At 43.7% G+C, this 24,146-nt stretch overlaps 1 protein-coding gene across 1 annotated transcript in view; it reads left to right on the plus strand.

Moving 5' to 3' along the window:
- Nucleotides 1-1,082: 1,082 nt before the first annotated feature.
- The window catches only part of lhfpl7 (LHFPL tetraspan subfamily member 7), a 139,642-nt gene continuing 116,578 nt past the window's right edge, over nucleotides 1,083-24,146 (plus strand). Inside the window, exon 1 of the mRNA XM_018755065.2 lies at nucleotides 1,083-1,895. Coding sequence (XP_018610581.1) covers nucleotides 1,581-1,895 — 315 coding nt within the window. The 5' untranslated portion in view covers nucleotides 1,083-1,580. The remainder of the gene's footprint in view (nucleotides 1,896-24,146) is intronic.

Consider the following 24,146-nt stretch of genomic DNA (forward strand, 5'->3'; position numbering starts at 1 on the left):
GCCAGGCTTACTTTTCATGAACCTGTCCCAGCTCACACAAACTTCAGTAGTATGACTTTAACTTTGTACAAATTACAACTCTAAGGGCCTGTCTCAGTTGAAGGCTAAGGCTACAGCAGAAGTCAAATTTTAGCCTGTCAGGATGGTGACCAGTGAGGTCCTAGATTTGTGCCACAAAGGTAAATAAAATTCCCAAGAGTCCCCTTCACTGAGGGTTAGTCTGTGGGACTGCAGAGGAAATGGATGTTTGTATCATCAGTTCTGGTTGGTCTTTATGCTGGTGGTGGTGTTTTTCTTCCTCTGCTTCCTATCATGACTATGACTTTATTTTATTACACTACATTATGAACTTTACAGTACATTAAGTTAGTATTTACAAGGCTGTGTATTTGTTGTAAATGTATGGAATCATGTAAGAATGAAGAATGTTTTTCCCATATCCAGCAGAATGGAGCAGACAGCTGGTAGGGTAGCAGTTAGAGCTTCTGCCTTTGGACTGAAAGGTTACAGGTTCAGTCTCACCTCTGGTTGTAATAAGGTTGAGCAAGGTACTTATCCTAAATTGCTTCAGTAAAATTACACAGCTGTATAAATAGGTTAGTAACTGCAGGGAGATTAACTTTGTAAATCGCTTTTGGAGAAAAGCATCAGTTAAATGAGGTAATATAAATGGTTGACAGCCAGACCTGTAGGGGGTGTAAGTGGATGGAGTTCTCCAGTGCTGGTTTCCTTCTAGTTGTTTCACAAAGTTAATATTCCTGCTACAGGGTGTCGCTCCAGATGTAGTAAATTCATTTCATGTAGATTTCCACAGACTTTTTCTTCATGCGTGATGAGTTAGTTTTTACACACGTGAAGCTGAATTGTCTTACGGAAGTGAAGTGTCTACTATTAACTGGCTTGATGTGGGCTGTCAACTGGAGGGACTTTTTAGCCAGCTGCTCCCTGCATGATTATTTAACTGATTCTGAGTCAAAGTGTACGATTTACTTCGGGGTGCTGCCGCCGGATGTAGGAAGCAGACAGTTTGGCGCGACGGGGACACGCCCACCTCCCGGTCCGTGACAAGGCTCGCTGGTCCCACAGGGTCTCGCAGGCAGTGCGCGCCGTCTGCTGCGAAGGTATGACGTGCATCGTGTCCTGTGTGAGCAAAAAGTACAGCGATCAGTGGTCGGCGTCATACACCATGCACAGGACCGGGACCCCGATCGAACCCCGACTTGGGGAGCGTCTGGACGACATCTGGACATGATGCTGTGGATGATCTGATCTGATATCAAACTAATGCGCGCAGATATGGATGAACAGCCGCAGTGTGTTCGCCTCTTTGTGTAACAGATGTTTCTCCTGGTCTCTACGAGCCGTGAACTCCCTGAACGACAGCGGAGACACGAGGACAGGACGTGAACACGGAGGACGAATGTGTGGCTCCTTTCGCCCTATTCCTCTCTATTCGCTCCTTTTGATGTAACATCTTGGCAGGGTTTGGCTCGGCTCCGTCCGCTTTGCTCTGGTTCTTCTTCTCCTCCTCCTCCTCCTCCTCCTCCTCCTCCCCCCCCCCCACGCGGGTGTGCGATCAGATGCCTCCGCTGCTGGACCGGAGGCAGAAAACAGCCGGCGTCGGAAACACTCCGCCGCCCGGCTCGTCGCCGCAATCGCCCAGGATGTTCAGCTGCGTGGGCTGCTTCTGGCTTCTTCTGTCTTCGGCGCTCGTGGCCGTCTGCAGCTTTAGCTTTATCTCCCCGGCGTGGATCGTTAAAGAGCAGCTGAAGAACAAGGACTCGGTGAGCTTCGGGCTGCTCTGGCACTGCTCCGAGTCGCTCGATCACATGTACAGATGTTACACGTTTGGGGGGATCGGAAAATTCGCAGAGATCCCCTCCAGCTCCTGGCAGGTAGGTTAAAAAAATCAATAACGATGACGATGATGATGATAATAATCCCATATCGCTGCGTGGTGATAAAACCAGCACAGAACCGACGTGTTCAGTCAACAGAGTATTTTTTGCGTAACTCCCTTGAGCACTATTGACACTGTTGTTGATTAATACCGGACAAGTTGTTAGACGCGTACATTTCAGTGTTATTGTCTGAGTCGTGATTGAATTACATAATTGTTGCACTGGACATGGTTCTGCATGGACGGGATGCTGCTGTCCGGCGTTCATCATTCATAGGACCGGGGACGTGATGAGAGCCAGGCTCGTGCACGACCTTTCCAGACACGCCCGACGCCAGACAAAAACACTATTTACATATATGCATTATAATTTAAAAGCATGCATCCTTTATTATTACACCACATTATCATTACACATTGCCAGTGTGAACAACTTTGGGGGGGCAAAATATTATCAAGAGTACATAGAGTATGGTATGAGTGAGTGTTTTTTTCAAAAAGTATCAGTTTGTAAAGTGACTCACATACTAAGAAAACACACATACAATGCAGTATGTATTGTATAAATTGTTATTCATCATTATATAATACTGTACATATAAATACTGTATTTGATTATATAATGTGTTAGTATGTGTTTGAGGAACTGTGCTAAAACAGCAGTATTTTTGCTTAATGTTTGGTTAGTGATGACAATCTGATATTATGAAGGACACCACTCTTATGGCAGTTATTGTGCATTGGGAAGAGAATATGGTAGCTGCAAACCACAGATGACTTGTCTGTGCTCCTCTGGAAGTTTTACACAGACAGTGGACAGAATTGCCAACATCCTATTGCAGTTTCAAATGACTGTTTAAAAAAAGCAATTTCTCATGTGGTCTCTGTCAAATACTACTCATGTTATTTATTGCTCTAAATTGGTGCCTTATGTAATGTATAGTTTTGGGTAAGTGAGCAACATCCAAGAATGCCAGCAGCAGTTTGATTAGTTTGGAGGACGTGCGAAGCACTGTCCGATTTCTGTGTGGAGAGTGTGGAGCACTGAGAGGGAGATATATAACGCTGTTCGGCTTCCACTTCCAGTGTTAATGTTCCATATCCTAGAGTGTAGATGCTGCACAAGAGATGCACAGCTGGAGTTTGGACAGTGTCTCTGTTTTCCAAACTGTATAACGTAGCCTCATTACACATTGAGTCTGTAACCAGAGCCATTGGATTACAGTTGGATGGGTGGCAATAGTCAGACTTTTATCAGGCCTGAGTCCTAGAATTCTTTGTGCTCTCTCTCATGTCTCGTGTATCCGTTGTCATATTTTATTTACAGTAAGCTGTTGTATGTATGTATCAGCCCCAGGTTAGCCATCACATCCTGCAAGTGTGGGTGGACATAAGCAGAAGCTAATTGCAAAAAAGTTTTAAAAATAAATGAATGAAAAAGGTCCAATCAAGTTTATAAGGGACCAGTTTGGGTCCCTGAACATGCTTCATCTCCACAGTTATGATTTATTTATGAATAAAATTTCCATTTAAAAAGAGATATTAATAAATTGCTGTGCTCATTAAGGGGATAGTGGTTAGATTATTTCTAAAGGAATTTGTATGAAAGATTTTTGCCCGAAAAAAGGGAATATGTAGGATAGCATCTACATGGTTAAAACTATGTAACGTGCTGGTGTTTTATTCATCTGTCTACCCATGTCATAGTATTCAGATCTCGCCATACATAATTCCCATATATATTTTAAGAAAAATGAAGAATATATCTAGAATAATGGCTACTTTTCTAAGGAGCCAAATTTTATTTTTGTACAACCAGTATATTAATCAGTTACCATATAAAGAAGCCTGATTTGTACTATTACAGAATGTGCAACATTTCATGTATTTAGGCATCTGAGATAAAGACTCGTTGAATGAAATATGCCTGAAGCCTATTAATAAATTTCAAAAATCCATTAAAAATTTCATTAGGCCGCAGTAGAGTCTAGTCATCACTCAGTGATCTGCAAATGATGCCACTGATGTTCCTACCTTTGAGCTATTCTGCTTTGGGGAAAGACTCCTCATCCCATAATCTAGTGTAAGCTTGGAGCCAGCTGAAAGGGGTCTTGAGCGAGAGTCTGATCATGTGCCTTTGTGCCTGTCCTAGTTCTGCATTTTGTCTGTGTTTTAAAGCCCGGTCCCTTTGCAATTTGGTCTTGGCACCAACACCCTTGGCTTCAGTTCCTTTATTGCAGCCCACCATGCTCAGCTGGGCTGCAGTGCTTCTTTGAAACACTAGTTCATCCTGGTCGTGACTCTGATATGTAAGTGATAGATACGCCTGCAGTAGTACACACTCTAAAAGTGAAATATTGAAAACAAAATAGAAGGGTGATCTTACTAATATTTTGATAGGTGGAAAAGTAGATGAGTGACCATTGTAAGTAAAGTATCTAGCAGTGTAAGTCACCTTGGTGAATAAGATGTGTGGGCTGATAACACTACATAGAGTTCATTGGAAGTTTCACACACACATTGACTGAAACCGCTTGTTCCAAGCCGGGTCACGGTGAGCCAGAGCCTAATCTGTCAACACAGGGCGCAAGGCGGGGGGGGACAGAGGGACACGTAGGATGGGGCGTCAGTCTGTTGCAAAGCACCCCAAGTAGGACTCAAACCCCAGACCCACCAGAGAGAAGGCACAGGCTAAGCCCATTGCGCCACCGCACCCCTTCAGTAATGTACATTTAAAACTAATTTAAAGTGTCAAGGATGGGAGATTTGCAAAGTGATGTATATAATGAGAAAGATTTGTATTCTATTCTTGCTCCTAGAATAAAAGTTTACTTGCAGTTACTATGAGTGGTTAGTCACAGGCAAGGTGTAGACCTCACCCTGCAAATGAGGAACAGTCCATAAATTCTATCCCTGTCTGCAGATATAGATACACTGCAGTTATTAGCCTATGAGTGTACCTTTCTCCCAGGACCCAGGATTAGGCACTGGTGTTTGTGAAGAAAAGGTTCCTCAAAGAGATTTCTTTCTCTTCTTTATATCGTTAACGGCTTGCGTGATTATTGCGGCTGAAGACACAGATCTTCGCTTGGTCTGTAAACACCTGTGGTGGATTAAGCAGTGATCTCAGATGCAGCTGGAACCACTTTGTGTGAGCGTGCTGATGGAGACACACAATGGCAGGCACTGGGCTGCATATGTTGCCTGTACCGTTGTGTCCGTTGGCTGACACATCTTTTCCTCCTACTGTCATCACACACCAATCACCTTTTGCCAGCTGCAAAACAATAACTGAAAGTAGAATGTCTAAAATCACCTTCAACCAATGCAGTTACCGGACAAGAGAAGTTCCATCTGATGCACTGAGGGTTCATTCTTCAACAGGAGATTGCTTTCTCAGAGTAAATCCATACAATGCTGTTCCTGCTGGGATATTGGCTGTGGCGTTTTAGAGGGCAGATTGTGTTGTAGAATCTTCTGAATACCTTCTGTTTATGTGAACTGAATTACCCATTTGTTAAAAATAAGTCATTCAACTTCGGAAAAAACTGGCATCATCTGAAAATGTAGTTGAGATGGAATTTACCGGTAGGCTCCCAGTGCAGTCAGTGCTATTTCTTTGCAGTGGATATTGTGTGGGATTATTCCCTTTCTGTATGAACATACTTGGCCCCTCTGCCCACAGAACAAACTTCAAGGTTTATTATTTCAGACAGATGCCAAATAAAATGATGGACAACACTGCTTTTCATCTCCAGTAAAAGTGTGGAAATGAGTGGTGTAACACACTTGGCCACAAGAAATCGGATCCCTAAAGATTTACTTTTAAAATGGCATGAAAGCCAATGGATTTACTCTTATGGCAGAATGTACATAGGAAATACATTCCTGTATTAACTCTCTGCAGGCAAATGTTGCAAGTTAGCATCACTATATTTGCATATCTAACAGATGCTTTTCTCCAAAGTGACTTCCAATGAACTCTATGTAGTGATATCAGCCTTCATACCTTATTCACCAAGGTGACTTACACTACTAGGTACACTACTTACATTGGGTCACTCATCTGTACATCAGTGGAACACACTCTCTCTGTCACTCACTATGGCTGAACCTGAACAGCATGTCTTTGGACTGTGGGTGGAAACCAGGGCACCCAGAGACAACCCATGCAGACAGGTGGAGAACATACAAACTCCATATAAACTGAGTGGGGATCAAACCCATGTCTTCTCACACAACCCAGACACCATGAGACAGTAATGCTACTCCCTGTGCCACCATGCCTCCCCACACTGATTGCCTAGCATCATTAACTGGCTACTAGCACAAGCATTTCCCACTGCTAGTATTAATATAGGCCTGACAGGGTTAATACAAATGAGGGAACACTTGTAACATTCACTAAGCATGAATGTAAATGTATCATTCAGAAACGGAAGCAGTCAGACACCTGCTGCCTAGTAGAACCTGGCATCATACTGCTTATGTTCATCTTTGCTAGTAACTGAATTCCTGGTACATGCTGGACTCTCAGGTTATGCTTGGCTGCCCTGGTCACTAGCAGAGACTGGATGCCATAGCAGGTGCCTCTGCTGAGCTCGCAGCGGCTGATGTGATGTGATGTGCTGTGCTGTGATGAAAAGTATGTGTGCCTTCTTTTCCTGGCTGCCCTAGGGAACACTTACTTAGCAGAAGGGAGACAAAAAGAGGGCTTTCTTATAAAAACCATGGACAATGTGACACACTTGCTGACCCCATTTCCATGCTGTCTTCCTGCAGAGACTATGCAGAACAGAACAAGTCTGCTGTAGAGGCAGATGGAACTTCACAAAGATGGAAAGTGACAGGGTGATGTGATTAATAGTGTCTGTTTCTGTCAATGCTGATACAGAGATTAGGGTTCAGGTGGTTCACTGGGCACACAAGTGAGTAGACCACTATTGACAGAGTCATGTGACAGGTGGGTAGAGCAAATGTACCCCCTCTCTTTTATTTATTTATTTTTTATTTTTTTGGAAGAATGAGGAAATTGCTAGACTTTTATTCACTCTCTCAGAAAGACCTTTCTCAAGAAACCACCACCTGAGACAGAGGATGGCAAAATACCTTCTGTTTTATAGCATCAAACTCCAGCTTGGAGCCTCATGAATCCTCCATTTCATAGTGTGATGGGTAGCAGACAACCCTCCCCACTTCATAACCACATACCCTCTGCCATTCAAGTTGGAAGGAAGCAGTGTTGGCAGAGCTGTTGGGAGTTATCATCTCCACTTACCTAGACTTATAGATCTAGGGTCTGTGCTGAGCAGAGATGTGCTCAGGTTAAAAGAGAAAAACCAAGGGGATTATGGCAGAAAATGTGGGATAAACATGTTTGTTCGTTGACAGCTAGTCTTGTGGTAAACTAGGTCAGGGTGTGTCAGTCCCTTTCCTGTTACTTTAACACACGCATCAAAAAGGTTTTATTCCTCCAGTGATGAGTTTGAGTTCGAAGACTGCCATAAAAGTAACCAGCTGACAAATGGGAGCAGCTCCCTCTTCTGGGCCACAGTGTCAAATGTTTTTGACCGTGTTTTAATCCCGTTAAGGCATTTTGGCAGGGGATGCTTGTTATGGAAGGTTTGCAGTTGTCAAAGAATGGACTCAGAGCAGAGGACCCCTCCATCCCCTTCACAGCAAACAGCTTGTAAATAGCATTCTGAGTATGCAGTACTGCCTGAAATGCATTTCTGATGAACACCACAATAGGGAATCAAAGGTGACCGCCACAGTGTGGCACCTCTTTAGGAGAGAGGGCGGATTAACGGATGGCAATCTGAAATTCAGTTTCCTGCTTGTTTTTGCTGCAACCAGCATGTGTTGTTGAGAGCCTGCTAAGGCTCCAGGTTGTCTGTCTGGACCTGATAGCGAATGGGTCCAATGCAGAGACCCATCCAAAACCTATTTGACATGGGCTGATTGGCTGACAGTGTTGTATATTTTCCAGTTTAAATGCACAGGCTGGTGGCTATAGCGTTGCACCATTGAGCTTCTGGTCACGATAAGAATGGGGAAGCTGGAGAGCAAGGGCCTCGAAGACTCAAAAGGAAAGCCTGCAGCACACTTTTCATCTCTGAGGGAGGATTCAGCCCAGGTTGTCACAAGAACCTCAAATAGCAGTGGCAGAAAATCTTGTAGAAGATGGTTCTAAGTCTTGCTCTGGACTTGGGCTGTAGACAGTTCTTGCGCTGTTTTACTGTTAGTTTGTACAGAGAAACCCCATTATAACACAATCATTAGGGTCCATAAAATGTCATCGCGGAAAAAGAGGGGTTGTGCTGAATTGGGGTTCAAGAAAATCAGCGTTAAAACTGACGAAATGTTGACCAAACATCCTAAATCACCAATATTTTCGCCTTATTTGACCAAGTTTTTGTACGTTTACTTTGTAGTAATTTTGCGTGTTACTTTCAGTAGAAATTAAAACACAATTTTTATTAAATCTTTTTAATAAAACAACAAAACAATTAACAAAAAGTACTTTGGGCTTGAAACCACGTTTACATTCACGCAAGTTATAAAAATTCGTTTCGCTCTCATTTTACTCAGTTTGATAACAACATTCAAGAATACATGTACTGTATGTGTAAATGCTAACAACTACGGTAGTGTATCAGCAATGATCATTTTGAGTTTATTTTTTAAAAAAATGAAACTTGATTTGTGTTTTTTGGCTGTTTTCAAAAAGTTTTTGTTGTGTTTGATATTAATTTAGAACAGTCTTTTGAAACTAACATCAAAGTTCAGTAAGAGTGATTTGCTAAAAATGAATTGATGGCGAGTGCCAAGACAGACAGCTGTAAGACTAAGAGGCATTTCAGCATTTCTAACCCATTCGCGCAGTAAGATGGTTTGCTAAGTTTGTAAACTTTGCCAGCTTTTGAACTTTTCAATGTAGTTTTTCATATTCTGGAAGGAACAAAAAAAATGGTCCAATGACCCATAGCGTTACTGTATATCCGAATTCACGGTAAATCGGGGCGCGTTAAACTGGGGTTGTACTGTATATAGATGTCTTTGTCCAAGGTGACGTACAATGCTATATACACTACCCTAAGGTACTTAGAAGTATTAACGCAGAGCCATGAATTCACATGAAACACATTTCTTCAGACTGTGGAAGGAAAGCCATGCAAACGTGGGTAGAATATACGAATGCCACATAAAATGAGCCAGATTCAAACCCACATCCAATGACACATCCCAGGAGCTGTGAGGCACCCTCGCTACCCACTGTACTACCATGCTGCCTGTATACAGCAGTACAACATTCTACATCTCACAAAATGAAAAAGTAGTTGCTTAGTTAAAGGAAAATATTGCAGTTAGGCATTCTGGAGAAACTGACTCTCCAAAGTTAATGTAATTTTGGCTGGTCTTTGCAAAAAATCAGTTTATGCAGTATTGCCTAAGGTACTGTATCTTATTTAACTTTACAACAGAACAGTTTCATAGAAGTTGTTTAATTAGGTGAACACAACTAAGAATAGTGATTGGAGGCATAAGAGTGCAAATTTCATCTGTATTGAAATGATGCCAGATTGTCTTTGCGCCACAGCTTTGAGTTTTACATCTTATAATGTCTTGGACTTATTTAAGGGTTTTGGAAAAATCCATGACATTTTGCAGTGTCTGCTACTTAAGGGCACCCCTTGGAGTAGGAGTGGGAACTGAACTATAAATAGTTATGTCTAATTTTGATATTCAAGTTTTGCAAGCGTCAAGACGGTTCTGTTTGATTGGTACTGGGGTTCCTGCTGTTGACTAGCCTGCCTTGAGGTAGTAGACCTGCAAGAGGAAGGGGGTTTCTTGGACTGAAGGCACAATATTTCCACTTATCCTTCCTGGCCATACCCTATTACGGCCTTGTGTTCTAATAAACTCTGCGTTACGGAAATCACGGCAAGGCACCAACTGTAAACGCTGTGCTATGGTGTCCCCTAGTGTTACCTTAGTTCTGTAGTTTAATATGAGGAGTAAAGATCACATAGAGACAAGTATTATTGACACATCTAACAGATACTGTCTACTATGGAAGGGGCTACAAAGGGCTATGAATTCTAGATTGCCATCATAGAAAAGCATTGCACTGAGCTGGTGGTGAACATGTACAGACAGTCCCCAAATTACAAACAAGTTCCGTGTCCTCAGTTTGTCTTTAAGTCAGATTTTGACCTGAGTTGGAACAGTTAGGTATGGTAGGTATCTAATGTCAGTTTGTCAAATGTTTGACTTACTATATCGTGTACCTTTCTATGCATAAACAACATTAAAGAAACACTTTGGATGCACTAAAACATGTTTATAACAATACACTAATAATAATACAAAGTAATGATAATATAATAATAATAAACATAACTACAATATTTATAATAGAGAGACATGGAGAGAGATGATAATAAATGTTACTATTGTCATAATGAACAGAGGATACGGAGGGGGCTGGACCCAAGTGCAAGATCGTTTGTTCAGAATCAAAGGACTAGATGTGTTCTCGTGGTTGGGGACAGGCAAATGGTTGGTCGATCATGGAACTGAACAAAGGCAAGGATCTGAAATTGTGGTCGAAGGACAAGGCGGGTGGTTGTTATCAAAAAGATGTGGAACTGGACTGGGGAACGATGAGGGACAGGACTTGAACAGCAGAGAGAGAGAGGTTTGAGAGCGCGGGGTCGGGCGGGGGTTGGAGTGACATTCCACAACTGGGAAGAAGTGCCTTTTGTAGCCGAGTACTCTCTGAGAGAGAGACAGAGAGAGCATGCGTGCACAAAACATTAAAGAAACTTTAATTTTCACTTTTGTATTGTTCGTTGGCATTTCACCTTTCACTATATTATTTACTCTCTAGTTTCAGTTGTGATCGTAACCTTTTTATTGGATGCATCACCATCACTTACATCACATTTATGCTTTGGTACCATGGTTAGGAGGGTAAAAACATAAAAACAAAAGCCAAATACAGTAACACGAGACGCTGTTAACAGGAAAAGAAAGTCTGTCCTACTTCAGGCTCATGTGCCCCGCGCACGAGCTGACCAACCACGGTAGACGTGCAGTGTTTCTCAAAGTAGCGCCCGTTTATTATTATGAACCATTGTATATATAGTATTTTGAATATTTAATATGATAGGCTGAATTATGAAGTTTCCATCTGATTGTTACTTAAGGGTGACAAAAAAATCAACTTCCGATCAGTAAGGGGATGGTTCGTAAGTACGGGTTGTACGTAAGTTGGACGTTCGTAACTTGGGTACTGCCTGTAATGTGGAATTGCATTCAAGAAAGCAAAACATCTATGTAGTCGAGACTGTAGAAAAAGAAGAAAGGGCCTACAAGCTTTGTTGCTACTTTGATTCGAATGCTGCTGGGGAAGAGAATTTTGACAAACACATCCAAATGTATCAGGCTCTGATTTCTTTGTCACAATGTAAAGAGGGTTGCCCAACTAACTGCACACTCTGTATGAGGTTAACTAACTGATCCTATGCCTGGCAAGACAGAAGACCTTACAGTATGGGAAAAGGGTGTATATTTTCCTTAACCTTGCCACAGGTGTCCAAACAAGTGTGGCAGTATTACTCCATTAGGGAGGATATGCAATTTCCCTTCCCTGCCAAAATCACAGTGATCATGGAAGAAGGCATGAAGTCTGACATTCAACATTCAAAGTCCAACAAAGTTGAGGTATACCTGGCAGAGACCATGGAGGATTGGCTGATGGGATAAATGGAACAATATTAATAGCATGACAAAAGTTATACTTCAACTGGGTTTTATTTTTTTCTATAAAGAATATTTATTATACGTCTTTAATGTGGTTCAAACGGAGAGGATGAGAGCCAATTTTTGGATGTGGAATGTTATGCAACATCAATGGGTAATGTATATGCCTTGTTCGACAAAAAAACTTTGGCTGTGGACAGTTCTCGTGTCACAGGCCTGAACACTCAACTTTCCTGCTCTTGTCAATTCTCATCATTAAATTAATTAAAATTCTTCACACAAGGATGAGGGAACCTTCATCCTTTGCTGCTGGTGCTACTGCCTCCTGACACTTCCCACTCAGATTGGCCCCAGCTGGAATATCCTGGCCTTATCAGAATTGGCTTTTATTAACAATTAAATACAGCATTTAGGGGGGCTGCCACATTATCTACTTCCCACTCATCTGTTTTGACACGGAAGGCAGATTCTCATTTTCCATCCATCCATCTTCCTCCGCTTTTATCCGGGGCCGGGTCGCGGGGGCAGCAGTCCGAGCAGAGTACTCCAGACTTCCCTCTCCCCGCACACCTCCTCCAGTTCCTCTGGGGGAACCCCAAGGCGTTCCCAGGCCAGCCGGGAGACATAGTCTCTCCAACGTGTCCTGGGTCTGCCCCGAGGCCTCCTCCCAGTGGGACAAGCCCGGAACACCTCCCCAGGGAGGCGTCCAGGAGGCATCCGGAACAGATGCCCGAGCCACCTCAACTGGCTCCTCTCGATGCGGAGGAGCAGCGGCTCTACTCCGAGCTCCTCCCGGGTGACTGAGCTCCTCACCCTATCCCTAAGGGTGCGCCCAGCCACTCTGCGGAGGAAACTCATTTCTGCCGCTTGTATCCGCGATCTCATTCTTTCGGTCATGATCCAGAGTTCATGACCATAGGTGAGGGTAGGAACGTAGATCGACCGGTAAATTGAGAGCTTCGCCTTACGACTCAGCTCCCTCTTCACCACAACAGACCGGTACAATGACCGCATTACTGCGGACGCCGCACCGATCCGCCTGTCAACCTGCCGCTCCATTTTTCCCTCACTCGTGAACAAGACCCCAAGATACTTAAACTCCTCCACTTGAGGGAGCAACTCCCCCCTAACCCGGAGGGAGCAATCCACCTTTTTCCGACTGAGAACCATGGCCTCGGATTTGGAGGTGCTGATTCTCATCCCCGCCGCTTCGCACTCGGCTGCAAACCTCCCCAGTGCACGCTGCAAGTCTTGACTTGATGAAGCCAACAGGACCACATCGTCCGCAAAAAGCAGAGACGAGATCTCGCGGCCACCAAAGCAGACACCCTCCGTTCCCTGACTGCGCCTAGAAATTCTGTCCATAAAGATAATGAACAGAATCGGTGACAAAGGGCAGCCCTGGCGGAGTACAACACGCACCGGGAAAAGGTCTGACTTACTGCCGGCAATGCGAACCAAGCTCCTGCTCCGGTCATACAGGGAACGAACAGCCTGTAGCAACGAGCCCCGAACCCCATAATCCCGAAGTACCCCCCACAGGATGCCACGAGGGACACGGTCGAATGCCTTCTCCAGGTCCACAAAACACATATGGACTGGTTGGGCAAACTCCCACGAACCCTCCAGCACCCTAGTGAGGGTATAGAGCTGGTCCAGTGTTCCACGGCCAGGGCGAAAACCGCATTGCTCCTCCTGGATCCGAGGTTCGACTATCGGTCGGATTCTCCTTTCCAGTACCCTGGCATAGACTTTCCCAGGGAGGCTAAGGAGTGTGATCCCCCTGTAGTTGAAACACAATCTCCGGTCCCCCTTCTTAAAAAGAGGGACCACCACCCCGGTCTGCCAGTCCAGAGGCACCGTTCCCGAGCTCCACGCGATGCTGCAGAGGCGTGTCAGCCAAGACAGCCCCACAACATCCAGAGACTTGAGAAACTCGGGGCGGATCTCATCCACCCCCGGAGCCTTGCCACCGAGGAGTTTTTTGACTACCTCAGCAACTTCAGCCAGGGTAATGGACGAGTCCCCCTCCGAGTCCCCAGCCTCAGCTTCCTCTACGGAAGGCGTGTCGGAGGGATTGAGGAGATCCTCAAAGTACTCCTTCCACCGCCCGAGAACATCCTCAGCTGAGGTCAGCAGCGAACCACTTCCACTGTAAACAGTGTTCGTGGAACACCGCTTCCCCCCTCTGAGTCGCCGGACGGTTTGCCAGAATCTCTTTGAGGCCGACCGAAAGTCTTCCTCCATGGCCTCACCGAACTCCTCCCAAGCCCGAGTTTTTGCCGCGGCGACTGCCAGAGCCGCGTTCCGTTTGGCCCGTCGGTACCTGTCAGCTGCTTCAGGAGTCCCATGAGCCAGCCAGGCCCGATAGAACTCCTTCTTCAGCTTGACGGCATCCCTTACTTCCGGTGTCCACCACCGTGTTCGGGGATTGCCGCCGCGACAGGCGCCGGAGACCTTATGGCCGCAGCTCCGAACCGCCGCCCCGACAATGGAGGTGCAGAACATAGTCCATTCGGACTCGATGTCCCCCACCTCCCTCGGGACCTGGTTGAAGCTCTGTCGGAGGTGGGAGTTGAAGACCTCTCTGACAGGGGCCTCCGCCAAACGTTCCCAACAGACCCTCACTATGCGTTTGGGCCTGCCAGGTCTGTCCAGCTTTTTCCCCCGCCATCGAATCCAACTCACCACCAGGTGGTGATCAGTTGACAGCTCAGCCCCTCTCTTCACCCGAGTGTCCAAGACATATGGCCGAAGGTCAGAAGAAACGACTACAAAGTCGATCATCGACCTCCGACCTAGGGTGTCCTGGTGCCAAGTGCACTGGTGGACACCCTTATGCATGAACATGGTGTTCGTTATGGATAAACCGCGACTAGCACAGAAATCCAATAACTCACCGCTCGGGTTCGGATCAGGGAGGCCGTTCCTCCCAATCACGCCCCTCCAGGTATCACTGTCGCTGCCCACGTGGGCGTTAAAGTCCCCCAGTAGAACGACAGAGTCCCCAGTGGGAGCGCTTTCCAGCACGCCCCCCAGGGACTCTAAAAAGGCCTGGTACTCTACACTGCTGCTAGGCGCATAAGCACAAACAACAGTGAGAGACCGTTCCCTGACCCGAAGGCGTAGGGAGATGACCCTCTCATTCACCGGGGTAGACTCCAACACATGGCGGCTGAACTGGGGGGCTATTAATAAGCCCACACCAGCCCGCCGCCTCTCACCTTGGGCAATGCCAGAATAGTGGAGAGTCCACCCTCGATCGAGTAGAGTGGTTCCAGAACCCAAGCTGTGAGTGGAAGTGAGCCCGACTATATCTAGACGGTATCTCTCAACTTCCCGCACCAGCTCAGGCTCCTTCCCCGCCAGTGAGGTGACATTCCAAGTCCCAAAAACCAGAGTTGGCGCCCGAGGTTTGGGTCGGCCGGGCACTCGGCCCCGACCACCGCCCAAATCACAATGCACCGGCCCCTTACGGTTTCTCCGGCAGGTGGTGAGCCCACCGAAGAGCGGCTCCACGTCATGGCTTCGGGCTGAGCCCGGCCAGGCCCCGTGGGCATAGACCTGGCCACCAGGCGCTCGCATGCGAGCCCCCCCCCCCAGGCCTGGCTCCAGGGTGGGGCCCCGGTGACCCCATACCGGGCGGGGTAAATGAAAGCCTTGATTTTTCCTTCATAAGGGGTTTTTGAACCGCACTTTGTCTCGTCTGTCATTCAGGACCTGTCTGCCATGGGAGACCCTACCAGGGGCATGTAGCCCCAGACAACATAGCTCCTGGACTCATTCAGGCACTCAAACCCCTCCACCACGATAAGGTGGCGGTTCACGGAGGAGAGATTCTCATTTTGCCTGTCAGATATGTGTATAGTTGATTTTGAAAAAAGTTCATGGTAATTAATTTGTTTGTACCATGTTGTGTGACTGCTATTGGGGCAAGTTGAGGCTGATTAATTAGCAATCCTTCTCTGTGTGGATCCCCCTTGCTGTGAACACCAGCGGTGTAGTGTTCTGCTGTGTTGCATCATTTTCAATTAGCAACGTAAATTTGCCTCTGCTATGTTCTAGTGGCTACAATACTCCAGCCAGATTTTTATTTCAGAAAGTGTAAGAAGCAACTCTTGGTTCAGTAAACAAAGTGTTGTTTTCAGAATCAGGCTGGTGAATTTTTTACACACGTCTTTCAGTTCACCTGGAAACATCTTCAGTGATGTAACCGGGGATCACTGGGTGTTTCGGGTCTTTCAACATTAAGCACCCTTGCCCAAGGTCCAACCCAAGCCTGAATCCATGTAGTACTACCTTGAACCCACTGCTGACTTGTTGATTCACAAGCAACTATCTACCCTCTCAGCAGTCTGAGTACCAGCTCTGATGGCACTCCCCCTCTGACTGCCTGCGATACTCAACACACTGTAGGCACTATAAAACAGCTCCCCTGCAAACCCTGTGCAGCCTGCTTTGATAAGCATTCACCCTTGACCCTTGTCATCCATACAGCAACAATGTCATTGTTACCTATAAACTGACTTAGAAGTCTTGTTTAATCTAGAATGCCAAAGAGGGGTGGACAGCCACTGACCCCCAGAGGTTTGTTCCTCCCTCGACTTTCAGTTGGTACTTTTTTGTTCCTTTCCTCTATGGCCAGTAAGCATACTTATAGCTTTATAAAAGCATTGTTAATGTATTATGCTAGTCTGTACTCAACTGTCTTCTTTGTTTCATGTATTTTTGTTTCTTTGCCTTATGCCTGTGTTCAGGTGCTCTATGTCCCTGCGTGTGAAGAGCATGCTATAAAAATAAATTTAACTGAGCTGAATTGAATTCACCTTGTCCTCTAGCTTCTTGGCTGGCTCTTCTCCATCAGTTCCTTGTATGTCATCTTCTTCATCTCGTATGCTTTCTATTTAAATTCTTCTCATGACACTATAAACTTCAAAAAAACAAAAACACAATACAACAAAACAACTTGCATTGAAGCTTCAGACAGTAAGACAATGTCCATTCTTACAAGTTTTCTGCAATGATGATCAGAAATCTAAGTTTACTTCCTAAGTTGACCATCAACTGCCAATCTTGTGACATCACCAGGAGCTCTGAACTGGTATTCAGAACATAATTAGCATGATGGGACCAAATTTTCCCCAGCTGAACAAGCTAGGTGGCAGCGTTTCATGGACTGCCTGGACCAAGAACTTGATATGCCGAGGCTCTGTTCTCCTAAGCACTTCCCCAGAGACCTTACATTCCAACGTCTACTCCCATTTAGTCTGTGCTCCCTGCCGCTGCATCCCTACCATTGTAGTAATCATAAGACCAAGAAGGAATTCTGCCGAATCCAAGTCTTCCAGATGCCATTGAACTCACTAAAATGATGCTAGAGCATGCGAATTTGCATGCCCCACTGCAGTCAACACACTCCACTTCTTACCTGTCCTCACCACCATGTCAGTGCCTGTAACCCAAGGATCACTTAAGTCCCTAGATTGTTGCACTTCCCTCACTTCCCTAAGTGGTTAGCCTTTCAAGTCCCTGCAAATTCATCTACATCCTAAGGAAGAGCTTATTATCACCATCAAGTCATCCATGAAAGCTCTGATTGCCTGATATGATTTTGTGTGTGTGGACCTCTATACTCTACTTCTGCTGACTTTATGATCATATTCATGACCAATATGAAACAGTATCGCAGAGATAGTAGAGTCTGTTATTCTCTACTTCAGTCTATGCTACTCTCATGGTACCCCTCTTGTCCTGACCCTGATTGTCAAATGAGACCCTTGATCTTGCCCAGATACCAGGTACCATACTAATGTCTCCACTAGCTTGTGTGGAGCTTAGTCAGGCATTTGTGAGATTTAACCACAGCACTGCTAAATCTTCCTTGTATTTACATTTACATTTATTCATTTAGCAAATGCTCTTCCCCAAAGCGATGTACGTCTCAGAGAATAAGACATCTCAGTGTACATCTCAGAGAAAACATATCTTTATAGCCAAACTGTGCCACTACACTATTATGCTTAAAGCACCCAGGTATCCTGGGAATTCCTTTTTTTCTGTGCTGATATTTCAATATATTAATCAATGAAGAGGAATGCTATTAAACAATGAGCAACAATAATGAAGAACAGCTTATCCATAACCTAAGCAGACATAAGTCTGAATTGATTACTCCTATTACACCCTGAATTGCCGGGTTCGGCTCCGGTTCCCCACGACCCCGTCTGGGACAAGCGGTTCAGAAAATGCGTGTGTGTGTGTGTGATTACTCCTATTGAAATTTTCCCTTTTAAGCTCTCATACTTCATCGTGCCTCTACTACTATGTAACTGTAGATCTTCTCCAGATCAGCTTTAGGATCCTCCTGCTTTGGACAGTACTTATAGACCTGGCAGGGTACTTCTGTTGGACTTGGGACTGGGACTTGGCTTCTTTAATGCTTCTTGCACGTTTTTTAAGGTGGGTTCATTCTCATCCAAGATAGCCCCAAGACTTGATGGTTCTATGTAAGTCCTGCCTTACCCAGCTCCTGGTCTCTTTTAGAATCTTTGTATGCTATTTGGCAAAAGTTGTCAATTTCCTTCTTGCATTTCTTCCCCAGCAGTTGACAAAACTGCAGAACTGTTAGAAAAGCTGCCTGCTTTCTGCCCTCTTTTTCATCCTTCTCCTGTGCTCCTCTACTGTTCTTCCTGAGTTTCTTCCTAAGGATGCATCTCTGCCAGTGCTGCATGATTCTCTTCACTTGTTCTCCTAAACTGCTGCCATTATACACATAGTTTTTCCTTTTTGGCTTGGGTTCTCTGTACTTGATTGTCCTTGGTGAATCCTGACCTAAATGCCTCTTCATCTGTGCCAAACCTCCCTGCTGCCAAACTAATGGTAATGGTTCCCTTTTGATTTTGCCTGAAACAAGTTAGCTCCACTTCATTGAACTGGCACAATGCTTTCTGCCTATTGACTTGTGGTCAGTTGACCTGGCACCTTTCTGCTACTCAGCCTATGGATAGGACTTGTGCCATATGGAGATTCTGGGTGTTGTGGGTTGTCTTCTGGGCATCTCACCTGAGCACTGTGACACTAACTAAACTGCAAACATTTCATCTTGGTCTGGTGGATCTTCAGCCTTCATACAAACCTTTCTGGACACCCATTCCACACATATTGTTATGCAAATTTAATTGTTGTGCAGATCCCTTTCTCAGTACCCTTTGGTTTGAACCTGCAGGTTGCTGAGTTCCTCCTCTTTCCAGCTACCGTGCTACCATGAGGGAATACCTCAGGTGATCTTGTTGGAGTGTATTATGGTTACCTTTTTCATGGAAGGTTACATGCTAGGCTGTCAACCCTACCTGTGCTGACTGCTATCGCTCCATGCTGTCTGCTGTCTTTCTAGCTGCCACTAAACAATTATTGACTGTCAGGAATTCCTGATGACTATTGTACACCCAAACTTACATTATTAGACACATCCTGCAATGCACCTGGACACATCATCGGTGATGTTACCTGGAGCCACTTGGCAGTCCCTCTGAGAAATCAGATAAATAATCCTGCTGGCCCCCCATCTTGTAGCACTTGTCATTGTGTGTTCTGGGTCTTTCAGTACAAGACAGCCTCACTTATGTGACCCAGTCTCTTTTGATCAGACCCCAGCCTGTGTACAGGTAGATCTGCCTGGAACCCACTTCTCACTTCTGTTTTCACAGTGCCTGCTCCACAGCCTGAACAGCAGTTTTTATGGCCTCACATCTCTGACTGCCTGTGATACCCAACACACTGTAGGCCCTATACTGTAACTTTTCTGCAAAACATATATAGCAAACTTTAATTGACACCTTAATACACCTTGCTTTCCTGCCCTCAAGTGGCAGTTCTCTACTAATTTCTTTATTCCAAAGGAGAAGTATGTTGTAGGTAGACAACCTGGAGTGAGGTAGATTCTGTGAATGAACTTGAAGTTTTGTTTCTGAATGCTGAGGGAGGTGCAGGCAGGGAAGACTTTAACACATATAGATGACCATTCATGGTTGCTAAAGACACGTCAAGGTCCCTTTTTCCAAGTCTCCCTCAGTGCATCAAAAGAGCCAGTACAGCACTTGATAAAATGGTATATATAGCAGCAGTCATGTATCTGCAGTTGTTACATTTATTGATTTAGCTGACACTTTTCTCCAAAAGAACTTACAATGTTAAGCCATCTGCAATAATTTAGGGCCAGCTGCAGGGGCAGATGATAGCATATTGGTTAGAGTTGCTGCTTTTGGGACAACAGGTTGCAGGTTTGAATTGCACATCTGCCTGTAGTACCCTTAAGAAAGGTACTTACCCTAAATCACTTCAGTAAAGTTACACAGCTGTATAAATGAGAAAAAACTATAAACTAGCTTAACATTGTAAGTTGTTTTGGAGAAATGCATCAGATAACTGAAATGCAGTCATTCATACAGCTGGGTAACTTTCAGTGGAGCAATCTGGGGTAAGTACTTGCTGGGGGGTGTTACAGCAGTTAGTGCAACTTGAACCAGCAACCTTTAGATCCAAAGGCAGTAACTGTAACCATTATGCTACCAGTTTATCTCCCCATTGTTTGATGTAATGAGTTTTGTTAATTCTTTCCACAGTCTGAATAAAGTCTGTAGGTTGAAATGATTTTTTATGAGGTTGAAATTTACCCATGACTGATTTGAAAATAAAATAATACATCCAGCACAGTTTTAGACTTTCATTTCTGGAGCCCAATTTGGAAAATAATTGAGAGTTTTGGGTTGAGCGCAACAAAACATAATGATGGACTGTTCGGGATCTCCAGATATCTGTTAACATCTCACTAAACAAGAAGAGTGTTGAATGTGACAAATTATTTGGATAAAAATGGGATTTTATGAAATTTCTGAAGGAACGGCAGAGGTCTTGGGGAACATTAGAGCTCATACCAGCCTATAGAGAATCTTGTCTAATGTGGACCATATACTTTTTGCAGCCCAGTAGTAAAATCTTATATTTGGAACAGAAGCCCGACTCTTGTCTTTTGTTTGAGTAAGTCTGGAAAGTTTACTTCTGGGTCTTTTAGTGTCCAGATAAATATAGAAACAAAGAAGCCCGATTTAAAAGAAAAAAGTTTGACAAATAATAGGGTAGATTGTAGGATATATTGAAGTAAAACAATCATTCAGACAATGTTAATTCTAACAAATATTGAAATAAGTTGATTACCTTCTGAAACACTAACAAGTGAGCTCATTCCAATACTACATAGATGAGATAGAGATCAAACATAACCCACCTCTGGAACACCACTCTCCCTTGTGGAGCTGAGAAAGGAATGGTGCTTGCAAAAATCAGACACACTAGGTCCTAGTTTTGTGAATGCTCAACTTATGAATTTTTGAAGGTACATTTTCAATTTAGTTATTTTTAATTGTATTTTTTCACTTGTCTAGTTTCAAAAATTTGTGTGGGGTGGGGGGGAATGTTACCTGTGTTTCCACATTTTCATGTTAGCTGGTGGTGAAGAACAGAATAAGAGAGTGAAACTTCATTTTACTCACTTCCAGCGTTTATGCTCCTTTCTGGTGTTTTTGAGAGGGAGTGATCAACAAGATAATCATGATTATGGAATAAATCAGTCAACTATCAACATTAAACATGTGATTGCATTTTAAATTAGTTTTATTTTTAATGTAGCTTAAGTTAAAACATGTTAAAATTCTTACAACTTATGTTTTATTATAGCTGTCCTATTCGTGAGCAGGAAGAGAGGCACCAGATCCAATTGCAGGTGCATTTTTTATTGTGTCGTGTCAGCAGACAAGAGGCAGGCTTAAAGAGTAGTGAAAAATATGCAGGCGGTCACTGAGGATCAAATGCAATAAGAGGGAGAATCCAAAGCCGGGGGCCAGAAACAAAGCCACAGGTCAGGAAACCAGGGAAACGTAGGAAGATGGACAAGGAAACAGGGACAAGGGAGAAATCCAGGGAGATTGCTGGCGTACAGGCTGCAGTCTGCTCAGATGAAGTTCTACGAGCCGGGGTGTTTGGGGCAGCTCTTTTACCACCCGTCTGCCTGATCTGCTGCAGGTGTCTCTACTCGCTGCGAGGATGTCGGTATATCCCAATAGGTATATCCGAGACTTCTGTAGAAAATACTCAATGAATAAATCAGGGTCCGTCTGTAACAATTATGTTGTTTGTATAGATAATAAAGCAAACAAATGTGGCCAGATTTTGACAAACATTGCACGTTTGTACATTGTACTTTTGCTGAGATGTACGTTGCTTTGGACAAAAGTGTCTGTTAAATGAATAAATTTAAATGTAAATGTTCCTTCAAGCTAATAGGAATAATAAAATATATGTTTGCAGGATAGACTGCGGAATAGTGACCCTGCCTTGTTTGAGCAATTAATGAAAATGGAATGAATAAATAAAAGTCTTGAAGCTCATTTTTAATTAATTAAAGCTTTATCTGACATTTTTTATAGAACCTCGCCGATTAATAAATTGAGGAATGACAGTATTATTAAGCTTTTATTAATTGCGATATAGTGGTTGAATTTATGAACAAACTGAGTTATGAACAGACTTCTGTTCCCAATTGCATTTGATAGATGAGGACCCAGTGTATTCAATTCCTGTGATATATATCATGGGCACCAAATAAACAAGAGTTCAGTAGTGATAGATAATTAGTAATAGATAATAGTAAAGATAATCCCTCCTCCTCCAAAAATCATATCTGACCAGACCCATAACAGCACAGTGCAGCTGTGAATGGAGACATCACCGCCTTAGAGGAAAAAGCTTGCCGCTGCTGTTTTTCCAGTTGCGGAGTATGAATTGTGAGACCAGCATGGGAAGGGAGGGTTGGTTGGAAGTCAGGTCATGCATAAATGCAGGAGCTGGCCACATGAGTTGTGGAAGAGCAGGCGGTGCATTCCAGGACAGCCTCTGCAGCAGAGTGCAGAGCTTTTTGTGTCTCTTAACCCTTTCATCTCTTTTCTTACACCTATCATCCACCACACTTAGACAATTCCATTTGGGGTTAACATCAGACTAACAGCTTGTTTTGTTGTTGACCATTAAAAACATGAACTTGTAACATCAGTAATGATGATTCATGTCCAAGTTGAGGCCTTGCTCTTAGTTTCCCACAGTAAAGTATATAAACTAAAATAGCTTCATAGCGCTAGTATAAATAGGTAAAAATGTAAGCCGTTATGCATAAAGGCATTGTTTATGCACCAAAGCAATGCTAGCAATAATAACAACCCTGTGCCCCCAGAAATCCTGCCTACAAATATTGCTAGAAATTCTGGATGTTTATGCCCAACACTCTGTATATACTCTATTTATAATATCTTTTTTGTGATCTGTGGTGCGGGGACCTGTCCTGTTTGTCACTGACATCAGTGCTGTCATGAAAATGGTTGTAGCCAAATACCATTGTTTATAAATATGTGAAGCCATATATATACACACACAGTGGAAATCAAAAGTCTACATACCCTTATTGAAATTTCTGATTTTGTTGACATACAGGCTGAAATGAAGACAATCATCCTAGACCTTTTAACACCTTTAATAAGATCTTGAAACAAGCAATATTTAAGTGATAAATTAAAGGATGACTTTTATGAAAATTATTAAAAATATAAAAAAAACTTTTAATGCCTTAGCTGCATAGGAATGCACACCCTTTACAACTGTTCTAACTTTTTTGATTGAAGCACTAAGTGAACTTTTTTGATTGAAAATCGCATACAAAGGCAATCTGAACTCATTTGACATCAACTGAAATGATTCTGAATTGCCCCAAATAAAATAAACTGATCTTGAAGAATTTCCCTGAAGGTTTCTTGGTTGAATGATGCAGGAATAATCATAGTCTGCAAAGAGATACCACTAGCTGTTCAGGATCTTATTGTCAAAATATACAAATCAGGAGAGGAGCATAAAAAATTCCAAAGGCATTCAATATATCGTGGAATACTAATTATGGGACCACCTGGACTTTGCAAAGATCTGGACAGTCCTCCAAAGGTGACAGCCTAGCGAAGAGAAAGATCATCATGGCACTACCAAAATGTCAATAACAACCTTAAAGGAACCGTAGCATTCCCTGGATGTTACCACCATTTAAATAACATACATTACATTTACATTTATTCATTTAGCAGACACTTTTTTCCAAAGCGACATACATCCCATGGGAAATACAATGTGTGCATTACATTAACAGAAAGAGAGACATAGATGCAGATGCGTGATTCTAAAGTACAGTTAATTTGTTACTTGATGGCCATCACACGAGTAGCTGAATAAAGGTTTATCCAAATAATAATTCCTAATCACAAAAATTTACATTACATAAGCAGTTGCATGACAGTTTATCCAATATTCAACAGTTATGATCTCAAAGTTATAGAGCATGAACATTTACACATTACATGTACTTAAGAGATCATGGGATAAGTGAGTC

The sequence above is a fragment of the Scleropages formosus genome, chromosome 4 (assembly GCF_900964775.1).
Source record: "Scleropages formosus chromosome 4, fSclFor1.1, whole genome shotgun sequence".
NCBI classification, from domain to species: Eukaryota; Metazoa; Chordata; class Actinopteri; order Osteoglossiformes; family Osteoglossidae; genus Scleropages; species Scleropages formosus.